Here is a 24184-nt window from a genome sequence, read left to right as displayed (position 1 = left end):
AAGGAGATAAGGCGGGGGGGGATGGGGAGGGGGAGGAATAAATACTGTGTGCATAATACTGTGTGCAGGAATAAATACTGTGTGAATAAATACTGCAGTACTGTGTGCAGCGTCACCCTCACCTGCTCCCTTTATTCACCGCCCCCTCCCAGCCCCACAGCACTTATATTCATATCCGTAATTTATTCATTTATATTAATGTCTGTCTTCCCTTCCAGACAGTAGGAGAAGTAGCATGGCTCAGTGGAAAAGAGCCCGGGCTTGGGAGTCAGAGGTCATGGGTTCAAATCCTGGCTCCGCCACTTGTCAGCTGGGTGACTTTGGGCAAGTCACTTCACTTCTCTGGGCCTCAGTGACCTCATCTGTAAAATGGGGATCAAGACTGTGAGCCCCCCGTGGGACAACCTGATCACCTTGTAACCTCCCCAATGCTTAGAACAGTGCTTTGCACATAGTAAGCACTTAATAAATGCCATTATTATTATTATTATTATTATTGTTAAACTCTTTGTGAGCAGGGAATGTGCCTGTTATAGTGCTATATTGTACTCTCCCAAGAGCTCTGCACACAGTAAGTGTTCGGGAAATACAATTGATTGAAAACAAGACCACTTATTTTAGCACTATATACTCTTGGAATTCTTCAATTTGCTTTAAATTAATTAATTAATAATGGCATTTATTAAGCGCTGACTATGTGCAAAGCCCTGTTCTAAGCGCTGGGGAGGTTACAAGTTGATCAGGTTGTCCCAAGGGGGCTCACAGTCTTAATCCCCATTTGACAGATGAGGTCACTGAGGCCCAGAGAAGTGAAGTGACTTGCTCAAAGTCACACAGCTGACAAGTGGCGGAGCCGGGATTTGAACCCCTGACCCCTGACTCCAAAACCAGGGATCTTTCCATTGAGCCACGCTGCTTCTCTAATGCTGTTCAAATGCATGCTCTTGTGGCCTGTGAAGACAGCTTCAGGGAGCACTTTCAGGACTCCCAGTTCTCAGTTGTAGACATTTGTTTTTGGTGGAAAGTCACTCGATCCGGGCGATTTAGGAAAAAAATCGTGTTTTCTCTTAATCCAGACCCGGAAAACGGCTAGTTGGCTGGCGGGAGAGCTATCGAGGGAAGGACATCAGGTGGCACTTTTGAGTGGCGAGATGGTGGTGGAGCAGAGAGCCGCGGTGATCCAGCGTTTCCGAGTGGGCAAAGATAAAGTGTTGGTGACCACCAATGTCTGTGCCAGAGGTGGGTTGTGTGCTGTGGCACTGACAGAGCTGAGTTAGGGAGCCCTCACATTCATTCAATCGTATTTATTGAGCGCTTACTGTGTGCAGAGCACTGTACTAAGTGCTTGGGAAGTACAATAATAATAATAATGATGGTATTTGTTAGGCGCTTACTATGTGCAAAGCACTGTTCTAAGTGCTGGGGGGGATACAAGGTGATCAGGTTGTCCCACGTGGGGCTCACGGTCTTCATCCCCATTTGACAGATGAGGGAACGGAGGCTCTGAGAAGTTAAGGGACTTGCCCAAGGTCACACAACAGACATGTGGTGGAGCCGGAATTCGAACCCGTGACCTCTGACTCCAAAGCCCGGGCTCTTTCCACTGAGCCATGCTGCTTCCCAAGTACAAGTTGGCAACATCTAGAGACGGTCCCTACCCAGCAGCGGGCTCACAGTCTAGAAGGGGGAGACAGGGAACAAAACAAAACATATTAATAAAATAAATAGAATAAATATGTACAAATAAAATAAATAGAGTAATAAATCCGTACAAACATATATACATATATACAGGTGCTGTGGAGAGGGGAAGGAGGTAAGGGGAGGAGGGGGAGAGGAAGGAGGGGGCTCAGTCTGGGCTCACAGCTAACCACAAATCTTCATGCGATAACATGCCTTGAGCAAATACTCAAAGATTGATATTATGGGAATGGTCAGTGATAATAATTTTTTAATGGTATTTGTTAAGCACTTACTCTGTGCCAGGTACAAGCACTGGGGTAAGTACAAGCTAATCAGGTTGGATGCAGTCTGTGTCCCACATGAGCTCACTGGGTCAAGGGAGGATTTTTTTAGGATAGGGAAGACATCTCCCCCTTCTAGACTATGAGCCCGTTGTTGGGTAGGGACCGTCTCTATATAATAATAACAATAATGATGGCATTTATTCAGCGCTTACTATGTGCACAGCACTGTTCTAAGCGCTGGGGAGGTTACAGGGAGATCAGGTTGTCCCACGGGGGACTCACAGTCTTAATCCCCATTTTACAGATGAGGGAACTGAGGCACAGAGAAGTTAACTGACTTGCCCAAAGTCACACAGCTGACAGTTGGCGGAGCCGGGATTCGAACCTGTGACCCCCGACTCCAAAGCCCTGGCTCTTTCCACTGAGCCACGCCGCTTCTCTATATGTTGCTGACTTGCACTTCCCAAGCACTTAGTACCGTGCTCTGCACACAGTAAGTGCTCAATAAATACGATTGAACGAATGAGCATTTATCCACTTTTAGAACAGTGCCCAGGGCTTAAAACAGTGCTTGGCACATAGTAAGCACTTAACAAATACCATCATTATTATTCATTCATTCAATTGTATTTATTAAGTGCTTACTGAGCGCAGAGCACTGGACTAAGTGTACTTGAGAAAGTACAGTTCAACAATCATCATCATCATCATCAATCGTATTTATTGAGCACTATGTACAGAGCACTGTACTAAGCGCTTGGGAAGTACAAATTGGCAACATATAGAGACAGTCCCTACCCAACAGTGGGCTCTAAAAGGGGGAGACAGAGAACAAAACCAAACATACTAACAAAATAAAATAAATAGAATAGATATGTACAAGTAAAATAAATAGAGTAATAAATATGTACAAACATATATACATATATACAGGTGTGGTGGGGAAGGGAAGGAGGTAAGATCGGGGGGATGGAGAGGGGGACGATAAACAGTGACAATTCCTCCCTACAATGAGCTCACCGTCTACAAGGAGAGAGATAGACATCCATACAAAAAAATAAAATTACAGATATATACATAAGTGCTGTGGGGCTGGGGGAAGAGCAAAGGGAGAAAGGGAGATGCAGAAGGGAGCGGGAATTGAGGAAAAATGAAGCTTAGTCTGCGAAGGCCTGTTGGAGGAGATTTGCCTTCAATAAGGCTTTGAACGGGGCCGGGGGGAGAGTGATTGCCTGTTGGATTTGAGGAAGGAGGGCGTCACGGGCCAGAGGCAGGATGTGGGCCAGGGGTTGGTGGTGAGACAGAAGGGCAGCACTAAGGGAGCATAGGGGAATGTCCTTTAGGAGCACTGGAGGGCATGTTGGAAAGAAGTGAGGAAGGATAATAGTAATTAATGATGGTATTTGTTAAGCGCTCACTATGTGCAAAGCACTGTTCTAAGAGCTGGGGAGGTTACAAGGTGATCAGGTTGTCCCACGGGGGGCTCACAGTCTTAATCCCCATTTTACAGTTGAGGTAACTGAGGCCCAGAGGAGTGAAGTGACTTGCCCAAAGTCACCCAGCTGACAGCTGGCTGAGCTGGGATTCGAACCCATGACCTCTGACTCCAAGGCCCGGGCTCTTTCCACTGAGCCACGCTGCGTCTCCTGAAGGAGCCATTGGAGAGTGAACAGTTGAAGGTGGCTGATAGGGAGGGGATGAGGGAGGGGGCAAGTGTTTGGCTAAGGTGCGAAAGGATGGGGTCAGATGTGAGAAGCAGCATGGCTCAGTGGAAAGGGCCCGGGCTTTGGAGTCAGAGGTCATGGGTTTGAATCCCGGCTCCGCCACACGTCTGCTGTCTGACCTTGGGCAAGTCACTTCACTTCTCTGAGCCTCAGTTGCCTCATCTGTAAAATGGGGACAACGTGATCACCTTGTATGCCCCCCAGCGCTTAGAACAGTGCTCTGCACATTGTAAGCGCTTAACAAATGCCATTATTATTATTATTATTATGTGCAGGTGGAGGGGGGTGCATTTTGAGTGAAGGCAGATCTCCTCTTGAGCTTGACCTCACTCGTTTCTGCTCACATCCCCGCCAGGAATCGACATTGAGCAGGTGTCGGTGGTGGTCAACTTTGATCTCCCGGTGGACAAGGACGGGAATCCAGATAACGAGACGTACCTTCACCGGATCGGGCGCACTGGGCGCTTCGGCAAGCGGGGCCTGGCGGTGAACTTGATCGACAGCAAGCACAGCATGAACATCCTAAACCGCATCCAGGAACATTTCAGTGAGTCCAGCCAAACGGCCGTACTCTCTTGCCCTTCTGTGAAAAGGCAAGGAGGGGGGCGGGTGGTTTAGTTGGGGAGGGGAAACGATGTCCTATACGTTGTCCATGGCCTGGGACTTACCTCTGGACTTTGAGCTATCCATAATCCCGTTTTGACGGGATCCAGTAAATAATGGCTGTGTCAGACAGTCCGTCATATTTATTGAGTGCTTACTGTGTGCATTCATTCATTCATTCAATCGTATTTATTGAGCGCTTACTGTGTGCAGAGCACTGTACTAAGCACTTGGGAAGTACAAGTTGGCAACATATAGAGACGGCCCCTACCCAACAGCGGGCTCACAGTCTAGAAGGGGGAGACAGAGAACAAAACAAAACATATTGACAGAATAAAATAAATAGAATAAATATGTGCAAGTAAAATAAATGAATAAATAGAGTAATAAATACATACAAACATATATACAGGTGCTGTGGGGAAGGGAAGGAGTGTGCATGGCACTATACTAAGTGCTTGGGGATGTACAATATAACACATTCGCTGTCATCATCAATCATCAATCGTATTTATTGAGCGCTTACTATGTGCAGAGCACTGTACTAAGCGCTTGGGAAGTACAAATTGGCAACATATAGAGACAGTCCCTACCCAACAGTGGGCTCACAGTCTAAAAGGGGGAGACAGAGAACAAAACCAAACATACTAACAAAATAAAATAGAATAGATATGTACAAGTAAAATAAATAAATAAATAGAGTAATAAATATGTACAAACATATATACATATATACAGGTGCTGTGGGGAAGGGAAGGAAGTAAGAAGGGGCGATGGAGAGGGGGACGAGGGGGAGAGGAAGGACATTCGCTGTCCACAGAGAGCTTTCAGCCTAGAGGGGAAGATAGACATTAATATGCCAACTTGTACTTCCCAAGCGCTTAGTACAGTGCTCTGCACACAGTAAGCGCTCAATAAATACGATTGAATGAATGAATAAATAGATAAAATGACAGATACGTACGTAAGTGCTATGGTGCTGGGAGTGGGGATGAATAAAGGGAGCAAGTCAGGGTGACGCAGAAGGGAGTGGGAGAAGAGGAAAGGAGGACGTCGTCAAGGAAGGCTTCTCGGAGATGTGCCTTCATTAAGGCTTTGAAGGCAGGGCGAGTGATTGTGGGATTATGAGGAGGGAGGGCCTTCAAGGCAGCGTCTTTTAGAGCTATTGCAAAAGCAGATTAATAATCCGTCTCCCGGTTATCGTGAAATGCGGCTGTTCCAAGTTGTCCTGGTGGTCCCTCGGAAAGAACGTTTGCCCCCTTTAATAAAATGACCTTTAAACAATGGCATCATTCCCGGATCATTAGATCTGTTCAATTGCTTTGTGCCCCTTTTAAGTCCACCGTATGTGTAGGTTTGCGTGCGCGTGTGTGTACGTGTCAGAATATGAGTGGACAACCCATTGATAGCTGGAGCTGTTTAAACGAAGCGTTCCAGAGTTAGGGCCTCATTTCCTCTACCCTCCCTCCCATCTGCAGCACCCCTTCACTTGAATTTGTACCCTTAAAACACTTGATATTCACTCTGCCCTCAGCCCCGTGGCATTTACGTATGTAGTCGTAATTCATTTTGGTGTCTGTCTCCCCCTCTAGACTGTAAACTTCTTGCAGGCAGGGTGTGTGTCTACCAATCCATCGTATCGTTCTCTCCCAAGTGCCTTGTGAGGTTTTCTGTACGCAGTAAGCACTCAATAAATACCATTGATAGTGGTATCGATAGTACTGATGCTCACAGAGGCATTCCCCCCTCACCCCCCAACACCGGACACTTTGTAAGGTGTCAGATTCTGATGTGATCGCTGCTGACTTTGATTCTTTTGGATCGAATTTCTTCACAGATAAGAGAATATATCGACTGGATACAGATGATTTGGATGAGATTGAAAAAATAACCAACTGAAAAGCAACGACTGGACCGGTTTTATCCCTTCTCCGGGGGCGTTTCTTGTGCAACGGTCGGGCTGGTTGGTGTTCAGGTTGACGCAGGTCACGGAGGGGATTATGATGTAAATGCCCAGAAATGACCTCATTTGAAATTGTGGTTGGGCTTCAAATGGCCAATAACAGGGAAGTGGAAAGAGAAAATGTTTACATTTATAAGATGTTAAGGTTTCTTAGTCTAGTCTTAGGATTGAAAAACATTTTTCAAAACAGGCCAAAAAATTCCCATTTGCTTAACTTCTGAAAGCAATAAACAATGGATTTGTTAATTCACTAAGACAGGGCTTCCTTTCTGTCTCTAAACATCAAGTCCAAATGGAGCAACTGGGTTGTTTTGGGGGTTTTTTTGGTCAGATGTAAAATTATTCTCTTTAGTTTTCTGTCTTTTCTCCATTATTCAGTTTTCTGAGGGTATTTTTAGTTCACTCTGGCCAAATCTTTTGCTAAAAGAAATCCCACACTAAATCCGCGCATGAGGGAGAGTGTTTTGGGTGGGCAACCTCCTTTTGAGGCAAGGTGGTTGATGGAAAGCATGGGGGCCATGTGGCCAATGAAAACTGACCGTGATCCGCGTGGACAAAAATTCAAAATTTCTCTTATAATGGAGCTGAGTGCATTAATTAATAAGACGAGGCCACCTGCACGATTCAAACGATTATGAATCTCTCGGGGGAAGATGTGGGATTGGCTAGGACTAAGTGCATCCCTGCCCTTTCCTAGCTACCTCAGGAACTCATCCCTTCAGAGGAAGCTCGAAGCCAAGGGGCTCCCAAACAGTGACTGTTGTCATCGGGAAGATTTGGAGTGGGGATCGCGGGGGAAGGTCAGGGGAGAGGCTGCAGCCTCAGAGGAGCCAGAGCATCACGTCAGGGCTTTCTTTCCTCCTGGTTGCTATTTGAAAGGGAGTCTAGTTCCTCTTCGGGGAATAAGATTATTGTGGAGGCCCCTTTTCTTGCCAGCTCTTGGCCTGGAGAGGCAGCTGGGGTTCCACAGCATTTATCCCCACACTTGAGTCCATATGGGGCAAGTGAGACTTCTTCAATCCTTTTGTCAGGTAGGGAAAGGGCAGGGAGAGGGAAGGGTAACCACTGCTTTGGCCTGCGTGCCATTGCCGTGCCCAGCCTCCTCCTAAGCCTTTGAATAACGCCAGACCCAAGTTATTACGATGGTGTATCTTGAAGGAAAAACAGGAATTAGGTTTAAAATTACTTAGCCTATAGGCTGAGGCCCGTGGGAAACACTGCTACTCTCCAAGCAGTCTTGCAAGTACATTTCAGAGCTAGTGAATGATGGAGTTTGGTACAGAAACATGAAAACTCGTGGGTCTCTGTTGACTGAAAAAGACACCAACTAAGTCATTGTTGCGTAGCTCATTCTGTCTTGTGGGTTGTTAGTCGACTAATACGCTGCTAGAAATCCATCTTCTAGAAGTGAGCTGCTGTGCCAAAGGGGTCTCTGCAGCCCTCTGCTCCCAGAGGAAGGGAAGAATTTTTTCCCCCAGAGCTTGATTCTTAGGTCAGAATCTTCTTCCTTCCTCCCCTAGGCAGGACTCACTTTTTAATCACAAGTTTAAGGCTGTGGGTCTTAGATTTCTTCTGGTTTCTAGATTCTTTAACTCTTTGCTCCTTACACTTCTGCACTATAGCAGGAAGTTTCATTCAGCACGGGAATCACTTCAGAATGAACACTGTAAATGAAGATTGTTTTTGCAGCCTTGGCGGCTGTTCTGGTCACAGACAGGGGTGCGAATCCTTTCACCAAGTTAAAAAAAAGATTTAAAGTGTACTTTTAAATTTTAGATTTGAATAAATGTTTGTGGCAAATGTTACTTTGAAGTTTTTGTATTCTGGGATGTGTGTTGTTGTTTTTTAAACCTATTAAGCAGCATGGCCTAGGCGATAGAGCACGAGCTTGGGAGTCAGGAGGACCTGGGTTCTAATCCCACCCCTGCCACTTGTCTGCTGTGTGACATTGGGCAAGTTGCTTCACTTCTCTGTGCCTCAGTTCCCTCAACTGTAAACTGGCGATTAAGACGGTGAGTACCATGTGGGTCAGGGACTACGTCCAAACTGATCTTATACGCACCCCAGCGCTTAGGACAGTGCTTGACATATAGTAAGCGGTTAACAAATATCATTATGACTATTATGAGCTCATGAGTATAGAGTGGAAGTGTAGTTTCAGCTGCCCACTTAATAATAACAACAGAATTTGTTAAGCGCTTACTGTATGCCAGGCACTGTACTAAGCGCTGGGGTGGATACCAGCAAATCGGCTTGGACATATTCCACGTGGGGCTCACGGTCTCAATCCCCATTTTACAGCTGAGGTCACTGAGGCCCAGAGAAGTGACGTGACTTGCCCGAGGTCACACAGCAGACAAGTGGTGGAGTCAGGATTAGAACCCATGACCTTCTGATTCCCAGGCCTGTGGTCTAACTGCTACGCAGTGCTCCGCACACCCCACTCAATAAGTATGATTGATTGACTGATCAACTGATCAGTAGTATTTATCAAGCACCTATTTGTGGGCTGAGCACATGACAAAAATACTGTTTGGGAGAGTAGAGTAGAATTAGTAGACATGGCCCCTGTCCTTAAGGAGCTTACTGCCTAGCAGAGGAGACAGACACTAAAATAAATTACGACTAGGAGGAAGTGAGGAAAATAAAGGTCACCTGGAGGAGATGGGATTTCAGAAGGGCTTGGAAGATAGGGAAAGCAGCGGGTTGTTGGATGTGAACGGGAAGGGAGTCCCAGATAGGAGGGAGGATGAGAGTAAGAGGTTGGCTTGAGAGAAAAGAAGAGTGAAAGCTGGGTTGTAGTGGGGGAAAAGAGTGGATAAGGTTAAGCGGATAAAAATAATCCCAATAGCCTAAGACCCTGGACACACGTTCAGTGCTTTTAATGACGATTTCACACAGAAAGGTTTTATTGTTAAGAAGAGCGCTTTGGTTAGAAAAGAATTTAAGTGTTTTTTAACTGAAAGTTCCTTTACCTCAAAACAGTATGAAAAGCTTTCCAGACTGTGTGGTTTTAAGGTTTCCCCCAACCATCTAAGACCCCTCTTGCTACCCATCAGCAGGAGAGAAAGCCCCTTTCTGCAGAACGGAATTGGGAAAACATCCATTTCTCCCCCGCTTTCTTTCACTGAAGTTTACTGCGGCTTACTTTCTGGAAATGCCCTGATTTTCCCGCCCGGCTCAGCCGGGCTTTCTCCTTTGATTCCACAAGAGAAGGTGGGACTCACAAGTGGTTCTCCAGCTCCCTAGAAGTGAGGCAAAAGTTGTGTTGGCTGCCTGTGGATCTGAGAGAGTTCTTGGCGGGGTTGGAGGCTGACTCCTCAGTCCAGTTTTTCACGGTGAAAAGAAAGCCGCGTCATGGATGATTTCCCATCTCCAGGCCCAGATTAACCAAAGAGCCGCTCCTCATTTTTTTAGCTGCGCCTGGAAAATAATCTGCCAATTTGCAGGGATGCAGCGATCCGGGACTGCTCTCCCCCTCCAAGAGAGCTTAGTGAGAGTTGCTCACCACCCCCAGAAGCTGGGCAGAGGCGCTTTGCCAGAGCCAATCTCTCTCCGTCCCACAGCTCCAATTTCCCCGCTAGAAACATCTCTGACAGCATCCTCCGTTGATGTAAAACGTGGTTCATGCAGAGGTAGTGGTGGACTTAAAATCCCTCGGGATTCGGGTCTAGGCATGCGAATTCCTGTCCACACCTATTAATATCTGTGCTCGTGGGTTGGAAAAAAAAATGCCCTTTTGGGGCTGGGGGGTGACGGTCCGGTAAGCAGCTCGAGGCGGGAACACAAAGGACAGGATTCTCAACAGCTCTCTCCCAATACTTCAAAATGGAGGTTTGGCTATCATGTGGCAAAATAACTGGGGAGGTGCCGGTAATACAGAAGGGGTTTAGCAACTGGTCCGTGGTGGCCAACTGCTGTAGTGGAAAACCAAGACTCCGTAGGCCCGATCAACAGATAGTGCCCTGGGATTTACACTGTCCTAGCAGAAATTATGAGAGGGATTGTTTAGCACATGTGCACAGCAGCTCTATGGCAGACTCTGTCAAGAGGAGGGTTTCCTTAGCAATTCTGAAAGAGCCTCCGTGGTTTAGCTGTGCCACAGCTATACCAAGGCCCCAGTGAATAAATAGCATCCCGACATCCTTACTGTTTAAGGGGGAAATGAGGATTGCTCCTGTTTGTCTTCCCAGAGAGAGGCCGAGGTCGGAATTAGCTCCATTTTGATTTCTGAGAGTTTTAATGGGGAAATTAATTCAAATGACCCCTGGACTTTTCTTTGGTTTCCCTGCTGTAGTCAGCAGTGGGAATATCCAAAGCAAGGCCTCAGTTGCCGCACTCCGCACAGGAGGCAAATCCACGTGGTCTGCTCCCCCGTCAGCCGATCCAGGATCCTCGAGCCAGTGATGTTTGGGGAACTGATTTCTATGGGGCTGTACCAAGCCGGATGTCAACCCCGTCACCCGACTGAAACCTGCAGCCTCTCCCTGGTTATCGCGTCCTTCCGGAGCCGTCACAAGAGAGCCGTGGGGGACCAAGAGGCCGACTAGGGGGTCCCTAATCAATCGCTCTGTGATTGTACGGAACGGATGCGAACCACATTGCAATCCTCGGGGAAGGCACTCAGCCCGCTCCTCGCCCTCCTTCGAAGGGAGGCCCTCCGCCAATGGAGGCAAACCTACCCCTCGAAGCCGCTCAGTACGCTAGATCTAGAGACCCAGAGAGTCCATGGCATCCAACTGGCATTTCCCCACTCGGGCAGGTGGGGGTCGAGAGTCGGGATTGAATCCCGGGAAGCCTCCCGGCCGCCCCCCTCACTCCTTTGGTAAGATGCACAGCACTGACTTGTGGAGGATCCCGCACTCCTTCAGAGACTTGGTGAGGTCCGAAAAGCTCCTCCTCGGCACTTCCATCGTCTCGACGCTGCAGCGGCTGTAGGACGTCATGTTCTCTCGCTCGGCCACGGCCAGGACCGTCTGGAGGCTGTCGGTCGGCCGGAAACGGTGGACGAACCTTTGGCCGGACGGAGACCTGACGGCGAGGAGCAACGGAGCTTCTTGGCCCAGTGGTTCCTCCTGGCTCACGACTTCAGGGGAGCTCGGGGTCCCGGCCCGGATGACGGGCTTCCCCCCGGGAGGAGGGGCCGGGGGTCTCGGACATTCTCCCTTCGACGTCACGTTGGCGGTCTCTTCCCCGCGGAGGCCTTGGAGATGCAGCTCCCGGGTAGGGCTCAGTTGGAGTTGCCCGGTCCGCCTAGGCGCCGTGGCCGCCGGCCCCTCGGCCGGGCTCTTCCTGTTGATGGATGGGAGGACGCGATATTTGTTGAGGGAAGAGGAGGGTCGTAAGGGCGGCTGCTGGAGGGGCTCGAGGATTTCCCCCGGGGCTCCCTGGCTGGGCGGCGGGGCCGCGGGCGATCCCACCGACTGCTTGCGGCCCGGGCCTTCGCAGGGGACCACCGCAGGAGGGGTGGGGGGCACTGGAGTGGAACGGGCCCCTGGGCCGGCAGGGTAGTTCGCGCTCGTTCTCGTGCGGCCCTTGGCAGATTTGGGCCGCGTGACGTGCATAGCGAGGGGGTGGGGTGGCCCGGCGGAGGCTTCCACTGGACCCGCGGCTGCTCTGCCTTCAAACGGTGCGGGTTTCAGGAGGGTTTTTGCGGCCATTGCTTCCTGAGAGACCTGCAGAGGAAGGAGGAAACGAAAGTCATCATCATCATCAATCGTATTTATTGCGCGCTTGCTATGTGCAGAGCACTGTACTAAGTGCTTGGGAAGTACAAATTGGCAACACATAGAGACAGTCCCTACCCAACAGTGGGCTCCCAGTCTAAAAGGGGGAGACAGAGAACAAAACCAAACATACCAACAAAATAAAATAAATAGGATAGAAAGTCCCTAGAGTGGCTTCATTTTTATTTATTGCCGTAGTTGGGGTGGTATTTTTCTTTCCGAAATGGTATTCACTACGTAGTTACTGTGCGCTGAATGCAGACGTAGATACAACACAATCAGGTCAAAATGGGGATTCAGTACCTGATATCCCCCATACTTAGACTCCGAGCCCCTTTAGGGACCTGATAATAATAATAATAATAACGGCTTTTATTAAGTGCTTACTACGTGCAAAGCACTGTTCTAAGCGCTGGGAAGGTTACAGCGTGATCAGGTTGTCCCACGGGGGGCTCACGGTCTTCATCCCCATTTTACAGATGAGGGAACCGAGGCCCAGAGAAGTGAAGGGACTTGTCCAAAGTCACACAGCTGACAAGTGGCGGAGCCGGGACTTGAACCCTTGGCCTCTGACTCCAAAGCCCGGGCTCTTTCCACTGAGCCACGCTGCTTCTCTAATATATACCTGATATATCTCAAATCAACTCCAGTGCTTAATACAGTGCTTGGCACATAGTAAGCTCTTAACAAATACCACAATTATTATGATTGTTATTATTGTTGCTTGTTATTTTTGTTTTATTAATAATACATTATAATGATAAATTACTTTCTAGACCGTGAGCCCACTGTTGGGTGGGGACCGTCTCTATATGTTGCCAATGTGTACTTCCCAAGCGCTTAGTACAGTGCTCTGCACACAGTAAGCGCTCAATAAATACGATTGAATGAATGAATGAATAAACATTTTTACATCTCTCTACCCCATTAGCATGTAAGTTCTCTGTGGACAGTGAATTGCTACAGGGGACGCTCAATAAATACCACTGCAAATCCACTCCTACCCAACTCCAATGGGGAAAGGAGTCTTCTCTCTGCCATTTTCGGAATCAACAGAATCATCTGGTTGGCCGTTAGATGTTATTCAAGAACCAGTAAGTGTTAAGCAGGGGGCTAGAAATTTCTTTTAGCAATAATTCTTTTTTTCCTCCAGGTGTGACAACAATAATAATAATAATAATAATAATAATAATAATAATAATAGTATTTGTTAAGTGCTTTACTCTATGCCAAGCACTGTTCTAAGTGCTGGGGTAGATACAAGATAATCAGGTTGGACACCGTCCATATCCCACATGGGGCTCACAGTCTTAATCCCCATTTTACAGATGAGGTAACTGAGGCACACAGAAGTACAGTGATTTGCCCAAGGTCACACAGCACAGGTGATGGAGCCAGGATTAGAACCCACATCCTCTTGACTCCCAAGCTTGAGCTCTTTCATTCATTCATTCATTCAATCGTATTTATTGAGCACTTACTGTGTGCAGAGCACTGTACTAAGCGCTTGGGGAGTATAAGTTGGCAACATCTAGAGACGGTCCCTACCCAACAGCGGGCTCACAGTCTAGAAGGGGGAGACAAACAACAAAACAAAACCTATTAACAAAATAAAATAAATAGAATAAATATGTACAAGTAAAATAGAGTAATAAATCTGTACAAACATATATACATATATACAGGTGTTGGGGGAGGGGAAGGAGGTAAGGCAGGGGGGATGGGGAGAGGAAGGAGGGGGCTCAGTCTGGGAAGGCCTCCTGGAGGAGGTGAGCTCTCCGTAGGCCTTTGAAGGGATGCCAATGAGCCACGCTGTCCCCTTGGCCTGAATGAACTTTTTCCACATCTGCCAGTCAATTCTCAATCAATCAATCAATCAATCGTATTTATTGAGCGCTTACTGTGTGCAGAGCACTGTACTAAGCGCTTGGGAAGTACAAGTTCTCTCCTGACACTCTTCTGTTGACATTCTTCGGCTGCTTGCTTTGCCTCGCCTCCTGTCATGACCCCCGAAACATGAGGGTCAGACGAGAATGTTGACTCTATTACCCTCAAAGCACTGTGGTCATTCATTCATTCAATCGTATTTATTGAACGCTGACTGTGTGCAGAGCACTGTACTAAGCGCTTGGGAAGTCCAAGTTGGCAACATATAGAGACGGGCCCTACCCAACAGCGGGCTCACAGTCTAGAAAGGGGGGGTGGGAGGGAGGAATAAGCACAGGCCCGGGAGTCAGAGGTCCTGGGTTTTAATTTCGGCTCTGCCACTTGTCCCGCTGTGTGACCTTGGGCAAGTAAAGTCACTTCTCTTCTCTGTCCCTCAGTTACCTCATCTGTAAAATGGGGATTGAGTCCTCCCCCACTCCGACTTGGGCTGTAAGCTCCATGTGTGTCCAACTTGATTATCTATGCTAATATTTAGAACAACAACTGGCATACAGTATGCACATCACATATACCATTAATCCCCCCCCAACGCACACATAAAAATACAAACAAAACAAAAAACCTAAATCTTCTCCCCCACTATTTGGCTTTGGGCAAGTCACTCAACATCACTTAGAACAGTGCCCAGCGCTTAGAACAGTGCTTTGCGCATAGTAAGCGCTTAATAAATGCCCTTATTATTATTACTATTATCACTGTGTTTTCATTTTTACGACCTTATTCTTGCAATACCTCCTTTTGGTGAGTTTCTAGTAATTGACTGGTAAATTGAACATCAACTATAGAGAGAGGCAGCGTGGCTCAGTGGAAAGAGCATGGACTTTGGAGTCAGAGGTCATGGGTTCGAATGCCGGCTCTGCCACTTGTCAGCTGTGTGACTTTGGGCAAGTCACTTCACTTCTCTGGGCCTCAGTTCCCTCATCTGGAAAATGGGGATGAAGACTGTGAGCCCCCCGTGGGACAACCTGATTACCTTGTAACCTCCCCAGCGCTTACAACAGTTGCTTTGCACATAGAAAGTGATTAATAAATGCCATCATTATTATGGAGTGCTTATTGTGTGCTGAGCACTGCACTAAGTTCACAGTCTACGTAGGAGGAAAGACAGGTAAAGGGGAGGACATGATCAAGAGGCTGGACAGAGGAGAGTGAGGGGCAGTAAGGGGCCGAGCTGGGGAGTAGTGAATGAAAAGCCTGGAAATAATAATAATAATAATAATAATAATAATAATGGCATTTATTAAGCGCTTACTATGTGAAGGCACTGTTCTATGTACAAGTAAAATAAATAAATAAATAGAGTAATAAATATGTACAAACATATATACATATATAATAATAATAATGGTATTTGTTAAGTGCTTACTATGTGCAAAGCGCTGTTCTAAGTGCTAAGGAGGTAACAAGGTGATCAGGTTGTCCCACAGGGGGCTCACAGTCTTCATCCCCATTTTACAGATGAGGGAACTGAGGCCCAGAGAAGTGAAGTGACTTGCCCAAAGTCACACAGCTGACAAGTGGCAGAGCCAGGATTCGAACCCATGACCTCTCACTCCAAAGTCCGTGCTCTTTCCACTGAGCCATGCTGCTTCTCTAGTGAAAGCAAATCAACGATTAGGCGCTTGTTTTTGTCAGAAAGATCCGAACGCAAACAGCCACCCTACTGTTTGCGATCATTTGCACTGCTGTTATTTCTAACAGAAATGCCTGCCCCGGTGGATGTGCTTTGTTAATTTGTTCTTTGTATTTTGTTAATATGTTCTGTCTTGTTGCCTGTCTCCCCCTTCTAGACCGTGAGCCCGCTGTTGCGTAGGGACCGTCTCTATATGTTGCCAACTTGGACTTCCCAAGCGCTTAGTACAGTGCTCTGCACACAGTAAGCGCTCAATCAATACGATTGAATGAATGAATGTGCTTGCCTTCTGTCTGCCAACTATTGGAGCATTAACCGAAATGCGCACAATTATTGCATCCCATTTGGCAGCTGACTGGCTCAGTGGCAAGAGCCCGGGCTTTGGAGTCAGAGGTCATGGGTTCAAATCCCGGCTCCGCCAACTGTCAGCTGTGTGACTTGGGGCAAGTCACTTCACTTCTCTGGGCCTCAGTTCCCTCATCTGTAAAATGGGGATTGAAACTGCGAGTCCCCATGGGACAACCTGATCACCTTGTAACCTCCCCAGCGCTTAGAACAGTGCTTTGCACATAGTAATCGCTTAACAATACCATTATTATATATATATATATGTATATATGTTTGTACATATTTATTACTCTATTTATTTATTTTACTTATACATATTTATTCTATTTATTTTGTTAATATGTTTTGTCTTGTTGTCTGTCTCCCCCTTTCTAGACTGTGAGCCCGCTGTTGGGTAGGGATCGTCTCTACATGTTGCCAACTTGTACTTCCCAAGCGCTTAGTACAGTGCTCTGCACACAGTAAGCGCTCAATAAATATGATTGGATGAATGAATGAATGAATTATTATTATTACTGCCCTCGGTTAGCAAGGAGGAGTGCTGATTTTCCCCTCTCCTCCTGATGAGGGGCTGTGAATACGATATAACAGAGTTGGACGGCACATTTCCTGCCCACAGTGAGCTTACAGTCTAGAGGAGGAGACAGACATTAATATACAAGAATAAAATATGGACATCAAACAATCAGCGATATTAATGGAGCACCTCCTATGTGCTGAACACTGTACTAATACAGCAGAATTAGCAGACACGTTCCCTGCCCTTAACAAGCTTATAGTCTGGAGGATAAATACATAAGCAGCGTGGCTCGGTGGAAAGAGCCCGGGCTTTGGAGTCAGAGGTCATGGGTTCAAATCCCGGCTCCGCCACTTGCCAGCTGTGTGACTTTGGGCAAGTCACTTCACTTCTCTGTGCCTCAGTGACCTCATCTGTAAAAATGGGGATGAAGACTGTGAGCCCTCTGTGGGGCAACCTGATCACCTTGTAACTTCCCCAGCGCTTAGAACAGTGCTTTGCACATAGTAAGCGCTTAATAAATGCCATTATTATTATTAAGTCAGAGGTCAGGTAGAAGGGGGCATGGTGAATGATTGAGTACTCCTTCCAGCCACTCAGTCATTTCAAAATCTGGGACAAAACTGTCTTGCGTGGAGCCCCTCAAATGCTTCACCCCCACACTCCTGTGTTCAGTTTTGGGCACCATTGAGAGATGGCTCCCCCCGGCATTCCTCCTCCACCAAAGCTAGCGTGAAAACCTGTCCTGTTGGAATGGGACAGGCAGAGAAATATCCTCCCAACATTTCCAATATTGAGTCCTTGTGACAACAGGGACGGCCCTGCCTTCTGTCCGCCAACTATTCGAGCGTTAACCAAAATGCGCACAATACCGCGTCTTATTTGACAGCTGACTACGGCCCTCGGTTATCAGTCATTTTCGGATTTTCCCCTCTCCTCCTGACGAGGGGCCGTGAAAACAATACAACAGAGTTGTTTATAATGCGGTGATGAGCCCGAGAAGTAGAGCCCCAAGTCGGAACACCCTGCTTCTTCTGTGGCTCCCAGGCTTTCGCTGAATGTACCTCGTTATTAGTTTCCCCGCTTTTAGACTGTAAGCCCCCTGTGGGCCAGGGACTGGTTCTGATTCATTATACTTGTAGCTTTCCCCAGTGCTTAGTACAGTGCCTTGCATAAAACTAAGCATGTAAGCAACGACGACTTTAATGGTGATAATAAGTGCTGGGGTGGATACAGGCGTATAAGGTTGGACACAGTCCCTGTCCAACGCAGGGCTCACAGTCTTAATCTCCATTTTACAGATGAGATTAACGAGGCACAGAGACATTAAGTGACTTGCCCAAGGCCACACAATCTGCTGTGTGACCTTGGGCAAGTCACTTCACTTCTCTGAGCCTCAGTTCCCTCATCTGTAAAATGGGGACTAAGACTGGGAGCCCCACGTGGGGCAACCTGTTCACGTTGTATGCCCCCCACCGCTTAGAACAGTGCTTTGCACATAGTAAGCGCTTAAGAAATGCCATCATTACTATTATTATTAAGTGGCAGAGTCAGGATTAGAACCCATGACCTTCTGTCTCCCAGGCCCATGTTCGATCCACTATGCCATGAGGCAGGTTTCTCAATTACTATGTTCCAGGCACTGTACTAAGCGCTGGGATAGATACAAGATCACCGGGTCCCACATGGGGCTCACGGTCTAAGTAGGAGGGTGTTTAGGGATGGACTCGCCATTTTACAGTTGAGGAAACTGAGGCAAAGAGAAGTTAAGGGACTTGTCCCAGATTTCAGAGCAGGCAAGTGGCAGTGCTGGGAGAGGAACCCAAGTCCTCCAACTCCCAGGCCCGTGCTCTTTCAATCAATCGTATTTATTGAGCGCTTCCTGTGTGCAGAGCACTGTACTAAGCGCTACGCTGCTTCCCGTTGGTTAATTGATTATCTCGGCTCGGTAAATTTCACAACAGCAAGGCACAGTCCAGTCAAGGGGACATAGGTGTAATCATCAATCAGGCTGCCGGCCAAAAAGTGGCCTGTTTACTTATGCAACACAGGGGATGAGCAATTAAGAAACAAACACCCGTTTCCAAGGAGTTATTAAAATGGCAGTTGAGCGCTTCTTGGGCACACACAATCGTCAAATGCCCTCAAGAAAGAAAAGTTAGTTGAAACAAGGATTCTGCTTGGCAAAAAGCCTCCGATCATGATATTCTGACCACAGCTTGTAAATTCACTCGCAGCAAAACGCAATAACACGTAGGCCGGCTACGCGCAATCTTGTTTGTTCAGTCTGAGGATGCATCATCTTATTTCCGCAGTGTTTTTTTTTTTTAAAATAACATTATTTAGGGTAGAATCCAGAGCAGAAAAATCAGGAAACTTGTTTCTGCAGATATTTTGTGCCCCAACTGTGATTCGCTGTTGGTTTTAGGAAGACCCCCATGGTGCTGGTTTAGGACTCCATGGTTTAAGATGAAGAAGTCCAGAGAAAAACAGATTGCTGGCCAAGAGGGTCAGTGAGAAAAGGTTGGAGCTGATGTATCTTGAGAAGAGAGGGTCAGGGGTAATGTGATTGTCTTCAGAAGCACAAAATGGTCATTTAATCAATCGATCGTATTTATTGAGCGCTTACTGTGTGCAGAGCACCGTACTAAGCGCTTGGGAAGTACAAGTTGGCAACATATTACAAGTTGGCAACCTTCTCTACCTTTTTAGAAGACAGAACGAGGGGGAAACGGTCATGAAGAAAGAGTACAATTAGGCATTGGGAAGAACTTCTTAAATCTGAAGATGAGACAAATCTCTGGATTATTTTGAGCAATGTTTTTCCCTCGCAGAACCGGGTGTTAAAGGGGGACAAAATGACCCGTGTTCACTAACATTTCTGAATCATTTTGGAATCCTACTTTAGGCCCGAAACACTCTGCAAAGTGTTTACAGAGTGGAGCCAGATCTGAAGGAAGGTTGGAGGATAGAGAGGTTAGCGAGGGTCTTCGAAGCAGGTCAATCAATCAATCAATCAATCAATCAAAGGTAGTTATTGAGTGCTTACTACGTGCAGAGCACTGTACTAAGCACTTGGGAGAGACAGAATTAGCCTGCTTATAATGATTTGGCTTGCCCTCTGACTCCTCACTTGAACCTCCCTGACTGTGGGGAGTCTCAAAGGGCCCCGTGGGTTGGGGTACACCCCAAATCAATCAATCAATCGTATTTATTGAGCGCTTACTGTGTGCAGAGCACTGTACTAAGCGCTTGCGAAGTACAAGTTGGCAACATATAGAGACGGTCCCTACCCAACAGTGGGCTCACAGTCTAAAAGGGGGAGACAGAGAACGAAACCAAACATACTAACAAAATAAAATAAATAGAATAGATATGTACAAGTTAAATAAATAAGTAAATAAATAAATAGAGTAATAAATATGTACAAACATATATACATATATACAGGTGCTGAGGGGAAGGGAAGGAGGTAAGACGGGGGGGATGGAGAGGGGGACGAGGGGGATGATCCCCAGGGCTCGGGGTGGGGGGGGGGGGGCGGACTCTTTGGAAATTCACCACAGTTTGGAGGGAATCTAATAATTAATAATAATAATAATGACTATGGTACTTAGAGAAGCAGCGTGGCTCAGTGGAAAGAGCCTGGGCTTTGGAGTCAGAGGTCATGGGTTCAAACCCTGGCTCCACCAAGTGTCAGCTGTGTGACTTTGGGCGAGTCACTTCACTTCTCTGGGCCTCAGTTCCCTCATCTGGAAAATGGGGATGAAGACTGGGAGCCCCCCAAGGGACAACCTGATCACCTTGTAACCTCCCCAGCGCTTAGAACAGTGCTTTGCACATAGGAAGCGCTTAATAAATGCCATTATTATTATTATTATTGCTTCATTCATTCAACAGTACTTATGAAGCCCTTACTGTGTGCACTGTACTAAGCACTTGGGAAAGGACATTACAACAATAAACAGTGACATTCACTGCCCACAACGAGCTCACAGTATTTGTTAAGTGCTTACTATGGGCTAAACACTGCATTAAGCGCTGGGGTGGGTACAAGCAAATCGGGTGGGACAAAGTCCGGGTCTCTCATGGGGCTCACAGTCTTCATCCCCATTTTCCAGATGAGGGAACTGAGGCCCAGAGAAGGGAAGTGATTTGCCCAAAGTCACACAGCAAACAAGTGGGCTGGCTGTGGCTGTGAGGGGAGGGACGGTGACAGCAGCCAAGAGGGTGACTGGACGGACAAATGGACCAGCGGGTATCATCATCATCATCATCAATCGTATTTATTGAGCGCTTACTATGTGCAGAGCACTGTACTAAGCGCTGTGACCTCCACCGGGAATCAAGAAGAGCAGCATGGTGTAGTAGTTAGAGCATGGGCCTGGAGATCAGAAGGCCCTGGGTTCTAATCCCGGCTCCGCCACTTGTCTGCTGTGTGACCTGGGGCGAGTCACTTCACTTCTCTGTGCCTCACTTACCTCATCTGCAAAATGGGGATCCAGACTGTGAGCCCCCGTGGGACAGGGACTTACTCTATTTATTTATTTTACTTGTACCTATCTATTCTATTTCTTTTATTTTGTTAGTATGTTTGGTTTTGTTCTCTGTCTCCCCCTTTTAGACTGTGAGCCCACTGTTGGGTAGGGACCGTCTCTAAATGTTGCCAATTTGTACTTCCCAAGCGCTTAGTACAGTGCTCTGCACACAGTAAGCGCTCAATAAATATGATTGATGATGATGATGATCCCAGTTTGCTTGTATCCGCCCCGGCGCACAGTACAGTGCCTGGCACATAGTAAGCGCTTGACAAATACAACAATCATAATAATCGGAGGGGATAAACCTCTCCATCACCTTCCCTCTCCAATCAATCAATCAATCAATCAATCAATCATATTTATTGAGCGCTTACTGTGTGCACAGCACTCTCCAACCCTCGAGACTGTGAGCAGGGGTTGTCACTGTTTATTACAGTACTGGACTTAGCACAGGCTTGGGAGTCAGAGGTCATGGGTTCAAATCCCGGCTCCACCAATTGTCAGCTGTGTGACCTTGGGCAAGTCACTTAACTTCTCTGTGCCTCAGTTCCCTCATTTGTAAAGTGGGTATGAAGACTGTGAGCCCCATGTGGGACAACCTGATCACCTTGTATCCTCCCCAGAGCTTAGAACAGTGCTTTGCACACAGTAAGCGCTTAACAAATGCTATCATTATTATGATTCTTATTTCCCAAGTGCTTAGTACAGTGCCTGCACACTGAAGCAGGGTGGCTCAGTGGAATAGAGAAAGGGCTTTGGAGTCAGAGGTCATTGTCAGCTGGGTGACTTTGGGCAAGTCACTTCACTTCTCTGGGCTTCAGTTCCCTCATCTGTAAAATGGGTATGAAGACTGTGAGCCCCCCGTGGGACAACCTGATAATAATAATGATGGCATTTATTAAGTGCTTACTATGTGCAAAGCATTCATTCATTCATTCAATCGTATTTACCGAGCACTTACTGTGTGCAGAGCACTGTACTGCTTGGAAAGGACAAATTACTTATACTTGGGCTTTGGAGTCAGAGGTCATGGGTTCGAATCCCGGCTCAGCCACTTGTCAGCTGTGTGACCTTGGGCAAGTCACTTAACTTCTCTGTGCCTCAGTTACCTCATCTGTAAAATGGGGATGAAGACTGTGAGCCCCACGTGGGACAACCTGATCACCTTGTATCCCCCCACAGAGCTTAGAACAGTGCTTCGCAATCAATCAATCAATCGTATTGATTGAGCGCTTACTGTGTGCATGGCACTGTACTAAGTGCTTGGGAAGTACAAGTTGGCAACATATAGAGACAGTCCCTACCCAACAGTGGGCTCACAGTCTAAAAGACAGAGAACAAAACCAAACATACTAACAAAATAAAATAAACAGAATAGATATGTACAAGTAAAATAGAGTAATAAATATGTACAAACATATATATATGTTTGTTTGTATGTTTGAGCCCTCATGGGGCTTACAGTCTTAACCCCCATTTCCAGATGAGGTAACTGAGGTCCAGAGAAGTTAAGTGTCTAGCCCAAAGTCGCACAGCAAATTGGCAGGGTCGGGATTTGAACCCATGACCTCTGACTCCCAAGCCCGGGCTCCTTCCTACTGAGCCACGCTACTTCTCTAATCACCCTGTAACCTCCCCAGCGCTTAGAACAGTGCTTGGCACATAGTAAGCGCTTAATAAATTGCCATTGTCATTGTTAATAAATGCGATTGGATGAATGAAAGGAGAAAGGGCAGGTCGCCTAAGGGGCAGGGCAGACCTCTAAGGGTCAGGGGTCAGAGGGCAGGGGTCAGAGGTCAAAGGCAGGTCGGGTGTGTCCTCCCTCTCACCTGGCCCTCGGCTCCATCCGCAGCCCGCGGTCCCCAGGCCACTTCTGGCTGTAAACAGCCCCTCGTTGCCCTGGCAACCGGCAGCGCGGTCACGTGCTTCCGGTTCTTCCCGGAAGTGGAGGCTCCTCCATCGCCTTGGCAACCGGCGCTGCCCGGAAGTGGGCCCTCCCTCCCCGTCTGCCCCCTCAAGTCATCATTCATTCATTCAGTCGTATTGATTGAGCGCTTACTGTGTGCAGAGCAGTCAATCAATCGTATTGATTGAGCGCTTACTGTGTGCAGAGCACTGTACTAAGCGCTTGGGAAGTCCAAGTTGGCAACATATAGAGACGGTCCCTACCCAACAACTGGCTCACAGTCTAGAAGGGGGAGACAGACAACAAAACATCCCCCTTCTAGACTGTGAGCCCACTGTTGGGTAGGGACCGTCTCTATATGTTGCCAACTTGGACTTCCCAAGCGCTTAGTACAGTGCCCCCCCTTCTAGACTGTGAGCCCGCTGTTGGGTAGGGACCATCTCTATATGTTGCCAACTTGGACTTCCCAAGCGCTTAGTACAGTGCCCCCCCTTCTAGACTGTGAGCCCGCTGTTGGGTAGGGACCATCTCTATATGTTGCCAACTTGGACTTCCCAAGCGCTTAGTACAGTGCTCCCCCTCCTAGACTGTGAGCCCACTGTTGGGTAGGGACCGTCTCTACACGTTGCCAACTTGTACTTCCCAAGCGCTTAGTACAGTGCTCCCCCTTCTAGACTGTGAGCCCGCTGTTGGGTAGGGACCGTCTCTATATGTTGCCAACTTGGACTTCCCAAGCGCTTAGTACAGTGCTCTGCACAAAGTAAGCGCTCAATCAATGCGATTGAATGAATGAATGAAAACAAAACATGGCGACAGGTGTCAATAGAGAAGCAGCGTGGCTCAATCAATCAATCAGTCGTATTCATTGAGCGCTTACTCTGTGCAGAGCACTGTACTAAGCGCTTGGGAAGTACAAGTTGGCAACATATAGAGACGGTCCCTACCCAACAGGTTCAGTGGAAAGAGCCGGGGCTTTGGAGTCAGAGATCATGGGTTCATCCATCCATTCACTCAATCGTATTGATTGAGCGCTTACTGTGTGCAGAGCACTGTACTAAGCGCTTGGGAAGTACAAGTTGGCAACATAAAGGGACGGTCCCTACCCAACAGCGGGCTCACAGTCCCGGATCCGCCAATTGTCATAGTTAACTTCTCTGGGCCTCAGTGACCTCATCTGTAAAATGGGGATGAAGACTGTGAGCCCCCCGTGGGACAACCTGATCACCTTGTAACCTCCCCAGTGCCTAGAACAGTGCTTTGCACATAGTAAGCGCTTAATAAATGCCATTATTATTATTATTATTCTCTG

At 47.4% G+C, this 24184-nt stretch overlaps 2 protein-coding genes across 4 annotated transcripts in view; one reads left to right on the top strand and one right to left on the bottom strand.

Annotated features, from left to right (window-relative positions):
- LOC119928413 (ATP-dependent RNA helicase DDX19B-like) overlaps positions 1–6566 on the top strand; it is a 42196-nt gene extending 35630 nt beyond the window's left edge. For both annotated transcript variants that reach the window (XM_038746646.1, XM_038746645.1), the window contains 3 exons: positions 1077–1239; positions 4047–4238; positions 6132–6566. In XM_038746646.1, coding sequence (XP_038602574.1) covers positions 1077–1239; positions 4047–4238; positions 6132–6193 — 417 coding nt within the window. In that variant the 3' untranslated portion in view covers positions 6194–6566. The remainder of the gene's footprint in view (positions 1–1076; positions 1240–4046; positions 4239–6131) is intronic.
- A 2559-nt stretch (positions 6567–9125) lies between these two features.
- Positions 9126–22849, bottom strand: UBXN10 (UBX domain protein 10). Of its 2 annotated transcripts, XM_038746835.1 has the most exons (3): positions 22799–22849; positions 11103–11932; positions 9126–9680 (listed from the first exon to the last, which is right to left on the bottom strand). In XM_038746835.1, exons 2-3 carry the CDS (start codon positions 11915–11917, stop codon positions 9671–9673), a joined length of 825 nt encoding a protein of 274 aa, XP_038602763.1. In that variant the 5' UTR covers positions 11918–11932; positions 22799–22849; the 3' UTR covers positions 9126–9670. The 2 variants fall into 2 exon arrangements, with proteins under 2 accessions (XP_038602763.1, XP_038602762.1); XM_038746834.1 differs by having other exon boundaries at positions 9126–11932.
- Between the last annotated feature and the right edge of the window lie 1335 nt (positions 22850–24184).

The sequence above is a fragment of the Tachyglossus aculeatus genome, chromosome 5 (assembly GCF_015852505.1).
Source record: "Tachyglossus aculeatus isolate mTacAcu1 chromosome 5, mTacAcu1.pri, whole genome shotgun sequence".
In the NCBI taxonomy this organism is placed as follows: domain Eukaryota; kingdom Metazoa; phylum Chordata; class Mammalia; order Monotremata; family Tachyglossidae; genus Tachyglossus; species Tachyglossus aculeatus.
The sequence above is the reverse complement of the archived record's forward strand: the minus strand, read 5'-3'. Positions and strand labels throughout refer to the sequence as shown.